Source organism: Amia ocellicauda, chromosome 21, assembly GCF_036373705.1.
Source record: "Amia ocellicauda isolate fAmiCal2 chromosome 21, fAmiCal2.hap1, whole genome shotgun sequence".
Classification (NCBI taxonomy): domain Eukaryota; kingdom Metazoa; phylum Chordata; class Actinopteri; order Amiiformes; family Amiidae; genus Amia; species Amia ocellicauda.
The window spans coordinates 10,469,095-10,490,287 of NC_089870.1; the positions used below are offsets into that span (position 1 = coordinate 10,469,095).

Sequence of the window (21,193 nt, forward strand, 5' to 3'; positions counted from 1 at the left end):
AGAGTTGACAGATAGTGCAGATATAAAGTCTTAGTTAAAGGCCTCTACGCAAGTGTGGCTCAGGATGTGTGGGCATCCCTGGCTGTGTCTTTTTGTTAGTGGGGTTTAACTAATTGTGGCTCAGTTCCCTCCCCAGTTCCAGCAGCGCCCATCTTGCAGCTGGAGGAGTGCTGCACTCAAAACAACAGCGCCACACTGTCATGGAAACAACCTCCCCTCTCCAACGTCCAGGTTGACGGCTACATCCTGGAACTCGATGATGGGAATGGGGGGCAGTTCAGGGTAGGCGTTCACACACGATTATTAAGCCAAACTGTTGTGTTCAGGTCTGTTAGGGTGGGTGGGAAGCCATGACTCAGCTGTCTGTTTGCATAGCTTTACTGCAACAGCAGAGCAGAAAATGCAGACATACTTCCTGTGGGAATGCTTCTTAAGGTATGCAGCACTGTCATTGATTCCCAGCGTCCTTTTCTATCTGTCGTGACACGAAAGTGACTTGACATGACCTCCGAGACTCATTGCAGGGCAAAGGCCACCTTAATTCACTGTGATTGAGGCTCAGCCCAGTTTATGTGCAGTGACAGGGACAGCCTGTGAGGTAGAAGGCATCTCGGTCAGTCTTCTGTGAAGCCATTGATTTCATCACAATAAAATCAACAACATCCCAGTGTGGTTCAGTTTAGAGCTTCACACTTCCTCTTAGCTGATGACTGCTTCTAAAATGCCACTTCCACCAGGAAACTAAAGGAGTCCACATACATCTGCAAATGTATGATACGCATATAGCATTTGTCATTGGGTTATGCTGTCGCTATGCTGATTTTTATGATGCTGATGGTCAGTGGTCAGCCAGATAGTTTGACAAATGACTATCAGACCAAAGAAGGTAGTTGTAAGGAGATGGGGGGCAGGGTGGAGGAGGGATAACAAAGCTTTCTTTACATTTTGAGGCAATCATGGGCCTGGTCTTGCATGTAGTATCATATCAGGCCTTCAAACAGCAAATTCCCAGAGAACTTTCAAACTAGTGTTTAAAAATAGAACTGATTTGCAGAGATAAACAGATTTTAATTTCTCTGCAGTGCCGCAAGCCCTTAAAACTGAAGTTGGCAGCATCACATCACATACACAGCTGTATTCTTGTGAAATCCACAACATCTCAGTATCTCTGCTGTGATCTGCACTCAGATTAACTGTGCAAGGACTGTTTGCAGTGCACGGAGACATACTTACTGTTTGTTTTATTTTACCTGACCTTCATCTCGCTGCTTGCCTGGGGCTGTGAAAGTACATCCCCTGAATTCATCAGCAGCTTCCTTTCTCCTAATTAACACCCAGCTTGTGGAACGACTAATTTATTTACCATCAAAGACAGATGCAAAAAAGGACTAATTAAGTTCTAATTGATGTGCGGCACTGCCAAATTGCCATTCAGCTAACAGCAATTTGCTTCTGGCTTACAGCTTGCTGTTGTCTACAATGTAAATACAAACAGTCCAGATTTTTGTATTGTGAGGTTGTTGTGTCCCGAAATTAGAGCAAAGAAAAGTGCTTCAGTGGTTAATACAGTTTTAGTGGAAGATGTAGACATCAGTTCCAGTCTTGGTTTTACTATCAAACCCTGCATTGAACTGAAGAGTCTTTCGGTGAGGGCTGCCGATTCTGAATGATTCAGAATTCTAAATTCTTGTGAAGGTACAGGAAAAATGAAATTAACATTTTTAGTATTAATGAGCATGAAACCGCTAAGTAATACAGACTTTGATTTCTCCAGAGTCTCCCTAGGAGTTTTTGCATTTTGTACAACAGATTTTTTTTTTTTAAAGAAAGATAAAATGAAAAGGAAATGTGTGTGCTGTCTACAGTTTGGTGCTCTTATTTCTATTTCTATTTCTATTCAAAATCAAGGCCAGACTGTTCCTTGCATTGTATTGTAGTATCGAATGAGGATATCCATTTGCCATATTTCACTATGAAAAGAAGTAACAAACGCAAGGCCTGTGTTGTGTTGTTGTGTCCTGGCAGGAGGTGTATGTGGGGAAGGAGACCATGTGCACAGTAGACGGACTACACTTCAACAGCACCTACAAATCCCGAGTGAAGGCCTTCAACACCAGTGGAGTGGGCCAGTACAGCAAGACGCTAGTGATGCAGACCTCTGAGAGTAAGACCCTTGACTTATTTCCTTGCTATAACACATTACTGCAATTTCATCCCATAAGCTAAAAGATCTGCCAAAGACCGGAAAGGCTTTAGTCAGGGGATGCTAGAGGCCTGTGCTTGCTATTGCTGGGTTGGTGGCACACTGCCTGCCTCTCTCTGAGCCCGGTCAGTCTTTTGGTAAGTCCTCTCAGTTTGCAGCTACAAGAAGTGTCCTCTGACCTCTAACCCAAATAACCAAGAGAGACTGTGGAGTTCTGAGTGGCAAAGTGACCTAAACAATAACCGAAATGCTTGCATAGCTCTGAGTATGCATTCTTAATTTCTAGCAAATTACACCTTTCAAAACGCAGAAAAGATTTGGTATGACTGATGGACTGTTTTCTGCTTGTAGGCATTGGTGCACTAAGAGTTTGCAGTTGGATCTAAATGAGTAGCACCTGTTCCTTGCCCAATAATAATATAAAGCTGCTATTCTCATGGAGTGCTGTTTGTGCAGTGTCTGGTCTGCTCATGTCTAGGATTGTAAACCTGCTGGTTTCTATCAGCTTGCTATTACACAAGACAAACCTCCTGTTTCCAGTCTTCTTTTATGCAGCCTTTTAATATGACATGTATTGCTCAGTGCCCCATGCATCTTCACATTGCGCACAGCATCCCCCTGCTGAAGGACGTGATATTCCTCATTAAAAGATTGTGTGAAACAGCAGGAACATACTGGGAGTCAATTAATCTTAAAAAATGTCTGAAACAGTGTTAATACTGTGAGCTTATTTGCATTACTGGAATAATATACCTATGTAAATATGACACACATAGTACTCAGTATTGTACTGGGGTAGGTGTGCAATTCACCCAATCAGTTCAGCGCTCTTCTGGGTCCAGATGGCTCTTTACTCACAGGTGTGTGGCACCTCCAATGTGGCCTACCACAATGGCTGCTGGGAAGCACAAGCACCCCTGATTACGTTTGTCTTGCGTTGCTTCTTCTCTGTGCTGTCAGCTTTCTCTCCTTTTCTCTCTCCCCCATGCATTTCAGCTGGATACACTCCATGTGAATTAAAAAATCTAGCACCAGGTATGGATGAGTTATGTTCCCCCTGTATGCAACACATCAGTCACAGTGCCAACGGCACCGTCCCATCGTGAGTGGTACAAGCACAGCCTTATCAATAAAGTATAATCATCATTTATACGCTATTGAAATGAGAAGTGTCGCCATAAGGTGTGTTTGACTACCGTGTGTATTTGTATGTACTTCCTTTTACGAAATAAGTGGGAGTGTTCTGTCCTGTAATATCAGATGTCACTCTGTGTGTAAACACTACCCCCCTTTATGAGACTGCTGAGCTCTCAGTGCTCTGTGGTGAGTGTGTTGGGAAATAGGCCATAAAGGATCCTGCATGTCCAAAAGCCTCACGTCCACCTCGAGATCACTGTGCATCGCTTCTCCCTTCCCTCAGACTCAACAGCAAATGAACATAGGGTTGATACAGAGGAACACCCTTACTGAAGACTGGAATTGTTATTATATGCTAATTGTGTACCATATGCTTTACATAATTCCTTATGAATACAAAAACACCTTGGTTTAGGTAGGCCTGTTCACCATTCATTCCCTTTTTGTTTGGAAATGGAAGACTCCCATTGGATATTAGATTGAGAAGGTTTGGGGCTATATTAGACACGTAGTCCGATGATGACCTTGTCGGAGATTTTTTCAGACAGCCAATGCAATCACATTTATCACTTCTTGTTCTAGTCTTTGAATGTGAAAGACAATACAGAAGCTGGCTTCATGGAAACTCATTCCACATTTAGCAGTTATTTCTATATTCGATTAGATTTCCCCTGAGTATGCAGTTAACAAAGTCTAGTCATCATAAGTGACAGACCTTAGAGAAATGACGCATTGCTAATACACTTGATCCAATATGGCCAGATAACAGGACGGCGTAACTGTGGACGTGAAGCACCTCCTGATTGTTTCAGCCGGCGCACACTTGCTGTGAAAGCTGCAGTGTCTGGCTGAGTGCACTATCCAGTGGGATTCTTCGCCGGGCCTCATTCGTCTGTGTTTGTTTGTCTTCATTTCAATTTTCAGAAAGGGCCACAGTTACACAAAGCCTTTATTATTTTAACTAGGTCTGCCTGAAACCTAAAAATACCCTGTTTTCTATCTGTAAATAACTTCATACATACTTGTGTGTCAATTAAAGCCTAAGGTTTGGGCCTTGTTGTCTCTCATGGAATTGATTAACAAAGCTGGTATTTTTTGTTTTTTTTCTTTCTGTGTGCTTTCGTATGTGTGTGTTGTGTGTTTGTGTGCATGTATTCTGCAGTTGCTTGGTTCACCTTTGATCCCAGTTCGGCCCACCCGGACATCATCTTCTCAAACGATAACCTGACGGCAACGTGTAACAGCTACGACGACCGCGTGGTGCTGGGGAACACTGGCTTCTCGCGAGGGATACACTACTGGGAGCTGAGCGTGGATCGCTATGACAACCACCCCGACCCTGCGTTCGGGGTGGCCCGCGTGGATGCTCTGAAAGACGTCATGCTGGGCAAGGACGACAAGGCCTGGGCCATGTACGTCGACAACAACCGCTCCTGGTTTATGCACAACAACTCGCACACTAACAGGTGAGGAGAGCAGAGCCAGACCGCCCCCTCTACCATAGTGCCATGCTGCGTCTTACACCTGACTGAGCTCTTGTAGGAGAGCTGCTGCAAACAGTTAAACTCCAGTATTTGTGGAATTGATCAAAATCAAGCACTCAATCCTTCTAAAAATGAAGGAAAGCAGATAAGCAGATAAGCACAGAAACTTTACATTTATACAGTAATGGAAAAAAGTATTTGATCCCCTGCTGATTTTGTACGTTTGCCCACTGACAAAGAAATGATCAGTCTATAATTTTAATGGTAGGTGTATTTTAACAGTGAGAGACAGAATAACAAAAAAATCCAGAAAAACGCATTTCAAAAAAGTTATAAATTGATTTGCATGTTAATGAGGGAAATAAGTATTTGACCCCTTCAACTTGGTACTTGGTGGCAAAACCCTTGTTGGCAATCACAGAGGTCAGACGTTTCTTGTAGTTGGCCACCAGGTTTGCACACATCTCAGGAGGGATTGTGTCCCACTCCTCTTTGCAGATCCTCTCCAAGTCATTAAGGTTTCGAGGCTGACGTTTGGCAACTCGAACCTTCAGCTCCCTCCACAGATTTTCTATGGGATTAAGGTCTGGAGACTGGCTAGGCCACTACAGGACCTTAATGTGCTTCTTCTTGAGCCACTCCTTTGTTGCCTTGGCTGTGTGTTTTGGGTCATTGTCATGCTGGAATACCCATCCACGAGCCATTTTCAATGCCCTGGCTGAGGGAAGGAGGTTCTCACCCAAGATTTGACGGTACATGGCCCCGTCCATCGTCCCTTTGATGCGGTGCAGTTGTCCTGTCCCCTTAGCAGAAAAACACCCCCAAAGCATAATGTTTCCACCTCCATGTTTGACGGTGGGGATGGTGTTCTTGGGGTCATTCCTCCTCCTCCAAACACGGCAAGTTGAGTTGATGCCAAAGAGCTCGATTTTGGTCTCATCTGACCACAACACTTTCACCCAGTTCTCCTCTGAATCATTCAGATGTTCATTGGCAAACTTCAGATGGGCCTGTACATGTGCTTTCTTGAGCAGGGGGACCTTGCGGGCGCTGCAGGATTTCAGTACTTCATGGCGTAGTGTGTTACCAATTGTTTTCTTGGTGACTATGGTCCCAGCTGCCTTGAGATCATTAACAAGATCCTCCCATGTAGTTCTGGGCTGATTCCTCACCGTTCTCATGATCATTGAAACTCCACGAGGTGAGATCTTGCATGGAGCCCAGGCCGAGGGAGACTGACAGTTATTTTGTGTTTCTTCCATCTGCGAATAATCGCACCGACTGTTGTCACCTTCTCACCAAGCTGCTTGGCGATGGTCTTGTAGCCCATTCCAGCCTTGTGTAGGTCTACAATCTTGTCCCTGACATCCTTGGACAGCTCTTTGGTCTTGGCCATGGTGGAGAGTTTGGAATCTGATTGATTGATTGCTTCTGTGGACAGGTGTCTTTTATACAGGTAACGAGCTGAGATTAGGAGCACTCCCTTTAAGAGAGTGCTCCTAATCTCAGCTCGTTACCTGTATAAAAGACACCTGGGAGCCAGAAATCTTGCTGATTGATAGGGGATCAAATACTTATTTCCCTCATTAACATGCAAATCAATGTGTAACTTTTTTGAAATGCGTTTTTCTGGATTTTTTTGTTGTTATTCTGTCTCTCACTGTTAAAATACACCTACCATTAAAATTATAGACTGATCATTTCTTTGTCAGTGGGCAAACGTACAAAATCAGCAGGAGATCAAATACTTTTTTCCTTCACTGTATGTCTACTTACCGTTACATTGTTGTTCCCTTCTGTGTGGTCTCTGGAAAGACCCGCCTCCCTGGTGTGTTCAGGAAATAATCCACAGCCTCCCGTCTGCTCCCCCACGGTTCCCACTTCCACGGGCATCCGAACGTGAAGATGCTCAGGGCTGCGGGAGTGCGCTGTTCTGCATTGTAAGCGTGTGTTTAACGTATCATTGAGGGAAGGCATCTCACAGAAGCATGCTCCTTTAACACTGAGCGTGCATGTCTGTGTTTGCGTGTGTTTGGTCAGGACGGACGGGGGGATCAGTAAAGGAGCCACGGTGGGGGTGCTGCTGGACCTGACACGCGGGACCCTGATGTTCCTGGTCAATGACGAGCAGCAGGGCCCGGTGGCCTTCGAGGGAATGGAGGGCCTCTTCTTCCCAGCCATCAGCCTCAACAGAAACGTGCAGGTAACCCTCCACACCACCGGCACAATGGTACCACTGAGCTAGTGTACTGATTGGTGCCACAGAGAAAGGAAAAGCAATATAAAGTAGGCATTACGTCATATAACTCCAGGGACAGAAGGCAAACGCCAACAGAAAGCTTTTCAATAAGTATCTCATGGTGTGTGCTACCACCCCTGGCTTTGTCAACTCCTGCAGTTCCACTTCATGCTAAATATGCTCTGAGGGCTGGAGGTCACAATCTGTCTTCCTTGAACCACTGTGTCACTGTGACATCCCCACAATCCCTCAGTGCTGCCAGGATCACTATATGTAGTCTTGAAACATGACCTCTGGTACCACCATTAGCAACGAAGGGAGGTTTGACCCATTACGTTTGGTAAATTAGTGAATGTGTACAAATGGTTGTTGATGCCAAGGTTTGTTCAACCGGTGCAGTGCTAGGATCCTGGGCTGTGCTGGGTGCGAATTGCTTGGTGTATGTATGCTATTAAATATATGTTATGAGCATATTACAGAACGGAACAAACATAAGTAATGACTAGTAATACATATTTATAAGTAAATACATTAGAAGCTGGAAGTGTCTTGTGAAAGAAACGAAACAGCTCCTCTATATATCTTCATTAGTCATCCTAACAGATGGAATTTCAACAAATATATTCAGGAATCGTTGATATCAGCATTTCAACAGCAACTGAGGGTTTGTGTCGAATGACTGAAGTCCTTTTCAAACTGCAGGTCCGCAGCTCCCCCTGCTGTGAAGGAAAAAGCTTTGTACATTGAATGACACAGTCCAGAGCATCTCACACTGCAGTCAATGTATCTTATTGGTGTAATACAAGTGTCAAGCCTTCCTGTGTGGTTCTACAACACAGTATCACAGACAATATAGTTCTACCTATATTAACAGACATGTTTGGTGTGTAAAAAATCTGAATCAGGAAATAATCAACAAATTCAAATATTTACTTAATTTATATAATGGATGTAATGGATATGTAATCTATATATTTTAAAGCATTAAATGGATATAACATAATTTAAATTAAGTAATCCTTAAAGTCAGTAAATCATACAATTAAACATATTTGCTTATATTTACTTAATATTTCTCTTTTCACTTTGAGGACCACTGATCAATATCTAATATCTAAGAAGTTTAGCTATTTATTATCACATTATCACTGTATTTATTATTATTTATTTTCATTTTCATTTCCTCAGGTGACTCTGCACACTGGATTACCAATCCCAGAATTTTACACTCCAGGGGATCCACAGCATCCCAGTTCATTGTGTTAATGGTAAAGACAACGGCTGTGGAGAAGGGAGATGAACACCTATGCTTGCTCTTCCTCTTCCTCTCCTCTCTCTTTCCCTCTGTCTCTATCTCTGTCTGCATCCCTTCACCACACTCTCCTTCAGTGGGTTCAGTACCCTCACTGCGGGCCCCTGGGGTGCTGGAGCCCACACTGAGACCTTCTCACTCCAGGATGCCTCCTGGAAGCAGAGAGGTCTTCACTTACTGCTGACCACAAGTCCCACTGCGTGTACTTATTGTCCATCTGCAGAGAACACAGCTAAACAGCCCGTTTTTTCATTTGGAGGGTTTCATTTTATTCACGTCACAGTTTTCATGGTGTCATGGTGGTTTATATATTGTTCTTCTTGATTTAGCAGTAAGTGAACCTGAAATATCTGGCTTCTGTTCTCTGTCATCCCAAGTGGACAACTGTCTTTTCACTGCTGGAACTGGACACTGCAGACAAACCAAACTCCTTCCTGCATCAGCAACAGCCTCTCCCGATAGGGATGTGCACCAGGGGCTGGGAACTGGACTTTGGACAAGTGATGATGTACTTACATGAGTGATCCTCAAGGTGGTACCAAATTTCGAGAGTAAAATAAAGTATAAGGTGTGATAGGTGGCGCAGGGAATCGGGCAGGGGCACATCTCTACTTGAGTCAACTGTAATCTTGACAGCAAAGCCTAGCAAACGACTTAATCCATGATGGTGTTTTTACACTCCTCAGTGGCCTACGCACGCAGTCCAACAATGAGCGTACCTCCAGTTATCTCCTTAATGCCTTTCTGACCAGGTGGACTTCACAATGCAACCCTGCCATTTCCCCAGCCTGGGGTGGCCCTCCATTTGCCTGCTGCCAGGGGGAATGCATGAGCTGGATGGTCAGATGGCTCCAACCAGGACAAAAGCATGGTGTTGTGGTGTAAAAGAGGCCAGCTAATAAAGACGTGTGATGATCCCTGGCAAGAACCATTAAGGGTGTTTTTTTGGGCTGATTTTGAAATGTCAGGCACTTTTCGTTGTGAGCTTGTTAGCTTTTAATGCCTAATCCTGCAGAGGTGTCTTTCAGCCAGCCAGAAAACAGCCTTCGGTCCTCCCTGCGTTCTCACCGCAACAGAACAGCCTCAGCTGGCCACAAGGGAGACCCAGTGCTTTTGCAGCGTTCCTCCAACTTGCAACTCCCAGAGATATCGTTTCTTCTCAGTGTCCTTTTTCTTTCTTTTCTACATCGCAGTGGCACTTTTTGCACAATATTCATAAGGTGCTACAGCAGCTGGCTTGAACCAACCTAGTAATTTAGGTGATTGAGTCCTAGTGGTATCGCTGTTTTATACTATTGATCATGAAATACTCTTGTTTATAAAACGTAAATGTATTATTTCTTGGTGTCAACGTGGCTTTCAACGCGATATCTAGACATCTAGAGCCAAATGTAAAGAAAGGACACACACAGGAAGGTTCAGTTTGGAGACTAATGTTTAATAAAAGTGAAACTCATTTAATCCAGGCCTGATTTTGCGAACTCAAATTCTTATAGCAAGTCATGAGCCTCTAGTCAGCCAAGGAATCACTTTGAATGCTGAGAGTCTGGATGAGTTGAAGCATTTCATATATTTGGTTTTACTCAATTTATTTCCATTGAGTTATCAATACTAAATGACTCAAAGTATTGATTCTTGAGTAGAAATTCAAGAATCAATACATCAGGCCTACTCTCTTGATTAACTGATGGTCATGAGCCAAGGATGATGACTTTCTCCAGGCTCTTCAGGTCAAGACAACCGGAGTTCATCACTCTGAGTGTACAGTCTCCAGGGCGTACGCTTTTTGTTCATTTGTACTGACCAAAATTCCTCATCTCAGGAAGTGAATCAGCTCCAAAATGTACAAGGGTGCTTAAAAAAATTAAGTTGTTTTTTCTTTCCAAGAGGGGACAAAAAATGTGTTACATAATTATTTTTTAATCCAGGAGGATGGTTGTCAGCAGCTTACGTATATGAAGGTGCTGTACAAGTAAACCTACAGGGTGTGCCTTTTCTAAAAAGTATGTGAGATTTGTTTGTCAGCTGACTCGCGTATTTCAGTACATTTTATAACAAAGCGCAACATTTACAATTAACATAGATGTTTAGTGTGACAGGTTACTTTAGCCAACATCCACACTCAGGACTTTCTTTGGGCAGCATTTTTTGCACATCGTTCCTACTGACCCACCTGCTTCCCCATGTGGGATTGACCCTAATCTTTGAGAATGTTAGCCCTTAGGCCTGAAGGAGCTCTAGCTTTGATTACAGATTGCATGCTGCATGGCGTTTCGGTTATTCCTTGGTAGAACAACTGTCAGTGGGTTTTGTTGAATGGGGATGGGGGAATGGATGTCCATTCCCACACCTAGTTGCCATAATGTTTACCAATGTGCCATCCCTAATCTGTTAGTACAGTCAGATCAGTACTCTTACACTAACTGGAACATGGACCTTGTATATGTGATATTGTTGTTCTGCAGATCCTGATGTTAATGTAAATCAGCGCTGGATACTCCAACTCCAGTACTGAAGCGCCACGATCCTGCATGTGTTTTACTGTAGTGATTCATAATTGATTCAATTTTTAGCACAGCTGGAATGAAAGCCACAGGCCCATTCAGCCCTTTACAGGGGACTTATTGCTAAGTCAGTAGGAAATATAATTCACCTGATTATATCATATTCTGTGAAATTGAGCCATCCTGACAGACAACCTGAAAGACTCTGAAAGCACAATAAGTGGTGAGCAATTAGATTCAAACTTTTAAACATCACCTTAATGTTTATGTCATCTCGGTATCGAGCATTGGTTTAATAGTATATCCCCGGCAGCATTTGGCAAATCCTGCTATGAAACTTCTTGAAGGAACAAGAAACACTGGCTCATAAGTGAAGGAGACCCTAACAGCAGCAGCTTTACAGTGGATTTCATTTCAATGCAAATAAGTTGTGATGAAACAGCGAGTTGACATGCATAAGAATGGAACCATATTTGGGTTCTTTTGACTCATTCATGAGGAACAAACTATCGGCACTAATTAGATTTTTAATTTATTATCTTGTATGGTTCCTCCTTGTACGAGCTGCAGTAGAAAGTAGACAGTGCCTTCAGCGGTCTACATAACGGAGCGGAAATACCAACAAAAGCATATCTTTATGGATGAGTGGTATTTGTTCTGACAAAGGGGTTTGTGCTGTGCTTTATAAATAAACCAAAAATACACACTGGGAGGATGAATCACTAGCGCACAATAATGATTGTTTTCTGGCAAAGACGAAAAACAGTATAAGGCCAGCAAACTGAAAAACTGGGCAGTTTTAATGGATTTTGTGCCAGAAGCATTAGAAAGAATAAATCCTTTATTGCAGACTCGGTCTCATTTTTCCCTTCACATTTTTTTTTAATTAGTCGAAATTCTGCATTTTTGGAGCTACTACATGGTTATAGCTTCACCTTCAACTGGACTCTTTGCTAAGACCCATTCAGGACACTTCTAAATTAGATAATTATAAGGCTCCCAACAGATACTACAACCCCAGCACATTATTTATATCATTATATTTTCTAATCGATTTTAAGGTCCAATGGTAAGTTTAATTTTAACCAATAAGCACATGTTGTTTAGGCTATATTATACATGATTTAGTTGCTTCAAGATGTTTTTTTTATTTCCCACAAAAAAAGAAAAGTGTTTTTAATCTTTTACATCCCAGTATTTCTTCCCACCTGTTCCACTATGACAGTGCATGAACATTTAGCCCTTTTTATTTAATGGTTTCTGATGACCTGTCCCAGTGACAAGATTATTTATGTGTGATGGCTGTTTGTGAGATAAGTTGCAGCTGGGTACTTATACAGTTAAAACACACATTCACCAGAACTGGAAGGCAAACTGCAGGGGCCGAGCTTACGTACATATCTAAGAATGTCCTGGATCCACAACACAGTTGGGTCAATATCTTAGAAGGGACTTGATACTGTAAAAGATTAATCTTGACAATTAAAATTGGTTGATTAAAAAAAGCATTGGTGACCATCATAGTGCTGGTTGACTAGACTTGTCTGTATGGATCGTACTAACTAGAAAGGTGCTACACCAACCTGACCATCAAGTCCCAAACCCTTTATGCTAGCTCATTTGTGGTTTAAAGATAAAGGAGAAAGTGTTGTTGCTGGACAACAAGATGAAGTCCCTTGTTACCTGTGGGGTGCGTGTGGCCGGGCCCGCATCCGTCTCCACATGTTCTTTTCACAGTGACTGTTCTGGTTTATCGTTCTGTTCTGCCGGTCATGTAAATAGAATTGGATTGTAATGCTCACCGCCTCGTACCACAGTCATTGTTTCTGTTTTAATTTAGAATTATCTTTATTTGTTTATTATTGTGGCTAGTATCGCTGTTGTTATTATTACTATTATTGTTGCTATTATTATTATTAAAGGCCTGGTGTTTTTCTGTTCCAGTAGATATTTAATAAATTAATTCCAAATGGTTTGGATTTCCTTTGTGTTCTTTTTTGTATTTGTTCTTGGGGTGGGACTGGGGACCAGTATGCACTTTCTGCTTGGGCCAAGAGGATATGAGCCAAGTTGACTCCTCAGGAGGTGAGCTTCCCTGAATATATAAGGCACCCCTGTACCAGTGTGTGCTGTGGAGAGGTGGGATTTGTCAGGCTGATGCCCTGACTGTCAATTCTGCAATTCTCTTCACAGCCTAAATTGTCCCTTGCACCTGGTTCAGTCACTTGCTATATTTTACGTTCTCTTGAGCTGGACAGCCACTCTTTTAGCAAGCAACCATTGAGTAGGCACTGCCAGTGGAGTTTTTTAAACAGACTTCCATTCCAGCGAAGCCCAACTGGCCAGCTATGCGTCCAGTTTCCAAGTCCACCGAATCCCATGAGTGCTGAGGTTTCCTCTGACAGATTAGCTGTTCTTACACCCCATACACAGGTAATGGATTTGATCATTATAAGTCTCGTTCTCTTGTCTATTTCCTTATGTATTGGTAGTTTTTACAAATGCACAGCAGGATTGCCCAAATATATTTGTCTCATCAATCTTAGAAAATAACCATAAATTACACTTGATGTGATTTAAAAAAAAAAAAAAAAGATTAATTGTAAAAATATATATTCATATTAGGATTGCATCGTTTACCTGCGATTGCTGGTCCGTGCTGATCATCACGGCGCATGCGAGTCACACACCCTCCCCAGACACCCCACCTACAGCCGCCGCGGCCGCCAATGGACGGAGGAGGAGGAGGAGGAGGAGGAGGAGGAGGAGGGGACTGAAAGTTTATCTAAGCTCAGTCAGAAACTTCTGCGTTTGCAGCTGTACTTGTCAAACGAAAGCAGGAAGAGCCCCAGCCCCAACCCCAGCCATGGCGACTCCGCTCACGGACCAAGAGAAGAGAAAGCAGATCAGCATCAGGGGGATAGTGGGGGTGGAGAATGTGGCCGAGATCAAGAAGAGCTTCAACCGGCACCTGCACTTCACGCTGGTCAAGGACCGCAACGTGGCCACGCGCCGGGACTACTACTTCGCGCTCGCGCACTCGGTGCGGGACCATCTCGTGGGCCGCTGGATCCGCACGCAGCAGTTCTACTACGAGATGGACCCCAAGGTGCGTGAAGTTTACACACCGCTTGTGCACGGATATAATAATAATGCTAAAACATTCGGCAACACTTTGCATTTGTGCAATGCTTTGCATTGCACAAATGCAAAGTGTTGCCGAATGTTTTAGCATTATTATTATATCCGTGCACAAGCTGCACCTTTTCGCAATCGTAGCTGCACACTAACAAACCTTAAATACCGTGTCAGCTGCTCACTGTGCACACAGCTCAGCTGGTGCATATTCAGTAAGTGCATGGCTTCATGCAGAATATCTGTATTGTGTAATAGTAGCAGGTCTGGACCTATGCCATAACTTTTCTTAATTTTCTTTATTTTGGTGCTGATGGTGATCTGTGCCCCATTCTTGTTCAGTCTGTCAGTTTGTTTCTACCTCTGGCAGTTGTCGCATTCTCTCTCTCTCTCTCTCTCTCTCTCTAGTATTATTTTGTGAGCATCAGTCTTCTGCTGTTACGCAAGGCAGCGACAAATACAGAACAGACTCCTACTATTCCTCTTAGCGACTGATGTAATCTGCGCCTTCCCTAAAACTTGAAACGGTACTGCTTATGCCTTGCACCACCGCTCTTCTTTCACCCTTTGAGTTCTCTGTACATGATTGGCAAAGTGTTATTAGTGGAATGTGTTGACCGTATATGAGAGAGGTGTGGTCTGTATTGGAATGGGGTCCTTCACAAGCTTTTCTGTTTTTGCAGTTTCTTATGCCGTATGTTTTATGTCATTATTCAAACTTTTATTTTTTAATTAAACCACAATCATTTTTTGTGGTTAACTGACCTGCATACACGTAAAAACCAGCCCTGTTCAGTAGAAGTTGCATTGGGTAAAGATACCAGCTGAATACCTGAGCAGTAGCTTTTAGCATACGTTTTAATGTGACTTTCTCTTCTGCCAGAGGGTGTACTATCTCTCCCTGGAGTTCTACATGGGCCGCACCCTGGAGAACACCATGATCAACCTGGGGCTGCAGAACGCCTGCGATGAGGCCATCTACCAGGTGAGGGCTGGGCTGCACAATTCACCGCAGAAGGAAAGCCTGTCGGACTTAATTTACCACTTTAAAAGACCAACACTGACTCTCCTTTCTTTTGGTCTGGCTTGTCAGTCTCGGTTTAACACTTGAATTATTTTAAATGCCAGCCTGTACTTTAGTTCTTACAATTATCCAATTAGAGACACATTCTTAATTAGATGGAATGTGCCCCCCACCCTACTAATTGTGTACCAATGTAAGTCCTATTTATAGAAAATCAGTCCAGGGTTTCAAACTTAGCTTGACAGCCATGATTAAGGTATTGGGTGGAAATGATCCTCAATGTTTCATCCTGTCCTCTTGGCTTCCAGCTGGGTTTGGACATAGAGGACTTGGAAGAGATGGAAGAAGATGCTGGTCTTGGAAATGGAGGCTTAGGCAGACTTGCAGGTGACTGTCTGAAAGTGCTTCAGCTTGAACCAAGATGTTCTCTATCTCTTCCCCGGCCTTGTTCCCGACACTTCCCCACTGCGATTGCTCCCGACTGATATTTTGAAGTCATTATGGAAGGCAGTAGTTTGTGTTCCCAATACAAATATGCTCAATTAAGTTCTAAACTGCAGTATGTAAGAAGGGTAAATGGGGGGGAAAAGTACTGCTTTACAATCTGAAAGTCTATTCTTGATGTCACATATCGAATAACTCTGCCTGTAAAATTGCATGATAACAGTTAATTAAAAAGGTTCAAATTGCATTTACAATCTTATAACCCCTCTTTCCACAGCATGCTTCCTGGATTCAATGGCTACCCTTGGCCTTGCTGCGTATGGTTATGGCATTCGATATGAGTATGGCATCTTCAACCAGAAAATCAGAGAGGGCTGGCAGGTAAACCTTGCACTACAAATCGATTTATGTTGATTTCGGTTTTTAATTTTTCTAGATTCATTTGTGGTTGATAAATCTGATCACCAGTCCCCTCTTACTGTCTGAAATGGATTAAGTTTGCTTCTGATGTATTTGAACTGTAAAGTCTCGCAGCACACCGAAGTTGACCTTGTGTCAGAATCTGGGTCAGTGGGCGACTGAACATGGCAATGATTAACGGGGAAGCCTGAATTTTCAATTCTGGACTCGCTCATGTGAGCAAAGGCAGAGCCAGGGTGCAGATAAGAACTGGCATGGCTGCTGACAGGGTGGCATGTTTGTCATGTGAACTTCAGTTCAAACCTGTACTTCTGAACAGAATACTGTTTCCTGACCAGATTACCAATTTACTTGAGGGCACAAACCTGCAATCCCTACTCGACTCTTACCCTTTTGCCTAAATTTAAGATCCTTGTTCATAGAGGCAATTTTTAATGTAATAGCATGGATACCACTAGCAGCTGCTTTCTTCCTTTTAATCAGGTGCACTTTGATCCATATGTAAATGTTTGCTTTGTGAATAAGACATTTACATCAGTGATAACTTGTTACGTAAAGTGCTGTGTTTTTATTTTGTTTTAGTATTTGATTAATATGTTTTGAGGGGGGGGGGAAATGTAGATTTTTTTTTTTTAATTGAATTAAGCCGTGGTCTATGGGCTTGCTATGTCTTCTGCTGGATATTTGTGGTTGTACATGGAACAGTATTGGCTGACATGAATTAATGCCCATCTATTTGTACAGGTAGAGGAGGCTGATGATTGGCTGAGACATGGCAATCCATGGGAGAAAGCCCGGCCTGAGTACATGCTTCCTGTCCACTTCTATGGTCGTGTAGAACAAATCCACGGGGCCTCCAAATGGGTGGACACACAGGTACTGAATAGAACTGTGGCTTGTACTCTCAACCTCTTTAGATTTTCATTGTAACCCAACATCCCTCTTGCCTCCATAGGTGGTCTTGGCCATGCCTTATGACACCCCAATTCCAGGGTATATGAACAACACTGTCAACACTATGCGACTCTGGTCTGCTCGTGCCCCCAATGATTTCAATCTGCGGGACTGTAAGTAGCCAGTGGAATCTACTAATGTGCTACAAGAGAATAGTAGGTCTGTTGTGGAGGTGGTCAATTGTTAACCTGAACTTCCTTCTGCAGTTAATGTTGGGGACTACATACAGGCTGTGCTGGACCGGAATCTGGCCGAGAATATTTCCAGAGTGCTCTACCCCAATGATAACGTAAGCTGATGGTTTCTCTGACCATGTCAAACTTTCTTGGGTTTAATAGAAATTGCTCTCTTGGTCAATTTGTAGATACTATTGGTGATCTCAGTCCTGCAGGCAAAAATATATTGATGTCCAGGTGCTGAAGTCTCTCTGTGTTAGTTCTTTGAAGGGAAGGAGCTGCGTCTCAAGCAGGAGTATTTCGTGGTTGCCGCTACTCTGCAGGACATCATCCGTCGTTTCAAGGCCTCCAAGAAGGACTCTGAGGGTGCCTCCAACTCCTTCAACAACTTTCCTGATAAGGTTAAACTTTTGCACAGATCCAACCAGAGTAATAAAAGCATCAAATGATGGGTGTGTTGCCTTCAGCTCTAATGATAATGATGACGCTCCTTGCCTCTGTAGGTGGCAATCCAACTAAATGACACTCATCCAGCTATGGCCATACCTGAGCTCATGAGGATCTTTGTGGACATTGAGAAACTCCCCTGGGAGAAGGTTAGTGGAATGTTTAAAGCCCTTGAGGTGCTTTTAATGATCCAGTCCCTAAGTTCCCTAGTCCCTAATTCAGTCACTAAGTTACCATGTCTCCATTCAGGCCTGGGACATCACCAAGAGGACTTTCGCTTACACCAACCACACAGTGTTGCCCGAGGCTCTGGAGCGCTGGCCCGTGAAGCTGATGGAGACCCTGCTCCCTCGGCACCTGCAGATCATCTATGAGATCAACCAGAAGCACCTTGATGTGGGTATAGGTTTCCTAGAACCCTGGGCTAACTAAACTCTGCAGGCTTACCCTTTTTGTAAATTGTGGAAAAGCCAAACTTAATTGTGTTTTTTACCCCCCGATTCCAAGTAGGGCATATATTTTAATTATTTTATATAAACAAATAAATAAATAAATAAAATACAGAGAAACATTCTGGAAAATTGTGACCGACAATCTTGGTGTGAACTGTGATGTGCCTTACGTCTCCTACAGATGATTGCAGTGCAGTTTCCTGGGGATCTGGACCGCCTGCGCAGGATGTCTCTGATTGAGGAGGAGGGTGGGAAGAGGATCAACATGGCCCACTTGTGCATTGTTGGTTCTCATGCAGTCAATGGAGTTGCCCAGATCCACTCCAATATAGTCAAGACTGAGGTGTAAGGGAGCCTTTTTGTTAAGCTTCAGTGTGGCACCATTGGGTGGTTAATATTGCATGGTTAATAAAGTTGCTTTGCCTGTTGAAGGGACAGATATCCATGTCATTCCTCTCTCCAATGCAGGTTCCGTGACTTCAGTGAGATGGAGCCCGAGAAGTTCCAGAACAAAACCAATGGAATAACTCCACGTCGCTGGCTGCTGCTCTGCAACGCTGGATTGGCTGAGCTCATTGCAGAGGTACTGCCATTTAAAAGCTTCAAATTAATTGTATTGTACTTTTCTGACCTAGTACTGTAAAACAAAATGTATGTAATGCACCTCCCCTTTCCTGAATGGTGTAGAAATGTATGTGTAAATTTAAATAGTTGGTGTATTCAGTTACCATTTGGCCAGTTTCTAATATTTTATTTTTGTTCCCCCCTCATGTTTCATAGGCTATTGGGGAAGAATACGTGAAAGATCTCAGCAAGTTAAAGAAGCTTCTGGACTTTGTTGATGATGACCTGTTTATCCGAGACGTTGCCAAAGTGAAGCAGGTAGGATCGTTTGAAATGCTGTCACAGAGACAGCTGTCTCCCTTGCTCTGACTGTCTTTGCACATCTGTGTGACATGAGGCTTCTCCAGTATATGTATTAAGCAGACTTGGCTCAATCTTCAAAGCTTTTAATAATGATACAGCATATGGTGGAATGCCATTTTATTTAATTTTTTTCTTCTTCATTGTGGTTTTCTCCAGGACAATAAGTTGAAGTTTTCTCAGTATCTGGAGCAGGAGTACAAGGTGAAGATCAATCCCTCCTCCATGTTTGATGTCCATGTGAAGAGGATCCACGAGTACAAGAGGCAGCTCCTCAACTGCCTGCACATTGTCACCATGTATAACCGTAAGTCGTCTAGGAGCTAATTTTTTTAAACTCTGATTCGATTGTGCAATTATCTGATGTTGTCCCCCCACCTTTGTTTAGGTATAAGAAAGGACCCAACAGCACCTTTTGTACCTCGGACAGTGATCATTGGTGGCAAAGTAGGTGAATTCATCAGTGTATTATCCTGATGTTTTATTGGGAGTGTTAATTGACTGCAGTTGTTGGAGCTTTTCTTGTTGTTGGACTCTCCACAGGCAGCCCCAGGTTACCACATGGCAAAGCTCATCATTAAACTCATCACGTCTGTGGCAGAAGTTGTGAACAATGACCCGCTGATCGGAAGTAAGCTGAAGGTCATCTATCTGGAGAATTACAGAGTGTCTCTAGCCGAAAAAGGTAACTCCGGGACTTGACATCAGCTTTCTTGTATGTCAGCGCTAATTTGATCAATTGAGGTATTGCAATTCTGTTTTTTCTTTTTTTCCCCCTTCAGTGATCCCTGCCACAGATCTGTCAGAGCAGATCTCCACAGCGGGCACAGAGGCTTCTGGGACAGGGAACATGAAGTTCATGCTGAATGGAGCACTGACCATTGGCACCATGGATGGAGCCAATGTGGAGATGGCAGAGGAGGCTGGCGAGGAGAACCTTTTCATTTTTGGCATGCGGGTGGATGATGTAGCAGAACTTGACAAGAAGGGGTAAGGGTCCCGTTTGTAAAGAGGGTGTAGTGTGCGTCCTTGTGTTTATGTTGTCAAGCAATTTTGAAGGTGACTGATCTGCTGGTAAATCGCTGCAACTGCTTTAAAGTAGAAGCCCATAAAGATAAGCGACATCTCGTCTCCTCAGCTATGATGCCAGGAAGTACTACAGTGAGCTACCTGAACTGAAACAAGTGATGGACCAGATCAAGAATGGATTCTTCTCCCCAAAGCAGCCTGACCTCTTCAATGATCTCACCAACATGCTCTTCAACCATGATAGGTAGGTGCTGTACCAAGGTTATGCTTGTTGCCTGAATCCCTGGTACCTAAAATTGATGCTATTTGTCCTTTTGAGCTGCATAATCACATTTTAATTTCTCTCCCCCACTCCCAAACCAGGTTTAAAGTCTTTGCAGACTATGAAGCTTATGTCAAATGCCAAGAGAGGGTCAGTAAACTCTTCCAAGTAAGTGCACATTGATTTTGCTGAGATTCACAAACTAGCTGCATAAGTTAATGTTGTATTATGTTGTGTTGCATTATGACTGGCCTGGTGAGGTGGTAATGTAGACGGTGTTTTTCTGATTTAGAATACAAAGGAGTGGACCAAGATGGTAATTAAAAACATTGCAGCCTCTGGGAAGTTCTCCAGTGACCGGACCATCGCAGAGTACGCTCAGGATATCTGGGGAGTGGAGCCAACGGACCTGAAGATCCCACCGCCCAATGAGCCGCGAGAGGCCATTGATCAGACGGCTAGAGCTGTGAAGCCCAAGAAGGTGTAGCCCGTTATCTCGTGGGCAGAGTTACTGGAGGAGAGAGCGAGGAGGGCTACATTCTGCAGCTTTGTCAATAGTGACTAAAGTGCTACTCTGGTTTTCCATTTCATTCGGTTCTTTCAGTTGAGGTACTTTGTAAATGCAGAACTGCTTGAACTAGGAAATTGAATGGTCAGTATTGACTGTTCTTGCATCTTAAGGCAGTATGCACCTGCATTTTCTGACCCAGAGCACTCATTCTGTGGTCTTTTCTTTGGTTTCCCCCTCACTCCCTTGTTTGAAATGCATTAGATTTGCACTTAATGGACGCTCAACCAGTGTTTATAGAGCATAACGTCTTCCTGAAAGTGTTTCTATACTGGAAGAAAGAATTGGTGAATCTGAATTCTGACACTAGCAGTGTATTTAGGGGCAATGTCAATGTCGCAGTAATGTCTTTTCAATCTGTAGCATTCTGTACTGTCGCTTCAATAAATGTTTATAAGCAATTCTTGTGTGGTTTCATACTTTCCTTTCCACCAATGTCTGGGTTGGATCAAACCTAGAGTGTTTTCTCCTATATAAAT

The 21,193-nt window shown here is 43.3% G+C and overlaps 2 protein-coding genes across 8 annotated transcripts in view; both read left to right on the forward strand.

The window, feature by feature from the left end:
* The window catches only part of trim9 (tripartite motif containing 9), a 38,212-nt gene extending 25,359 nt beyond the window's left edge, over nt 1-12,853 (forward strand). For 2 of the 7 annotated variants that reach the window (XM_066694470.1, XM_066694473.1), the window contains 6 exons: nt 125-282; nt 2,026-2,164; nt 3,200-3,238; nt 4,503-4,806; nt 6,865-7,027; nt 8,252-12,853. In XM_066694470.1, coding sequence (XP_066550567.1) covers nt 125-282; nt 2,026-2,164; nt 3,200-3,238; nt 4,503-4,806; nt 6,865-7,027; nt 8,252-8,329 — 881 coding nt within the window. In that variant the 3' untranslated portion in view covers nt 8,330-12,853. The remainder of the gene's footprint in view (nt 1-124; nt 283-2,025; nt 2,165-3,199; nt 3,239-4,502; nt 4,807-6,864; nt 7,028-8,251) is intronic. The other 5 variants (XM_066694471.1, XM_066694474.1, XM_066694472.1 and 2 more) reach the window with 3 other exon arrangements.
* An 826-nt stretch (nt 12,854-13,679) lies between these two features.
* Nucleotides 13,680-21,115, forward strand: pygl (phosphorylase, glycogen, liver). Its single transcript, XM_066694322.1, has 20 exons — nt 13,680-13,988; nt 14,898-14,999; nt 15,347-15,425; nt 15,760-15,863; nt 16,647-16,778; nt 16,858-16,969; nt 17,063-17,145; nt 17,293-17,433; nt 17,536-17,628; nt 17,729-17,875; nt 18,113-18,276; nt 18,400-18,514; nt 18,712-18,813; nt 19,015-19,162; nt 19,244-19,302; nt 19,399-19,540; nt 19,638-19,845; nt 19,994-20,128; nt 20,248-20,314; nt 20,439-21,115. The coding sequence occupies exons 1-20, from the start codon at nt 13,746-13,748 to the stop codon at nt 20,631-20,633; spliced, it is 2,571 nt and encodes an 856-aa protein (XP_066550419.1). The 5' UTR covers nt 13,680-13,745; the 3' UTR covers nt 20,634-21,115.
* The last annotated feature ends 78 nt before the right edge of the window (nt 21,116-21,193 follow it).

Excerpts from the sequence above, each read along its gene's own strand:
- pygl (XM_066694322.1), top strand. The coding sequence starts at position 13,746 with ATGGCGACTCCGCTCACGGACCAAGAGAAGAGAAAGCAGATCAGCATC. Across the intron at positions 13,989-14,897 it reads ACTACGAGATGGACCCCAAG|AGGGTGTACTATCTCTCCCT; the intron begins GTGCGTGAAGTT and ends CTCTTCTGCCAG. Across the intron at positions 19,541-19,637 it reads AGTGTCTCTAGCCGAAAAAG|TGATCCCTGCCACAGATCTG; the intron begins GTAACTCCGGGA and ends TTCCCCCTTCAG.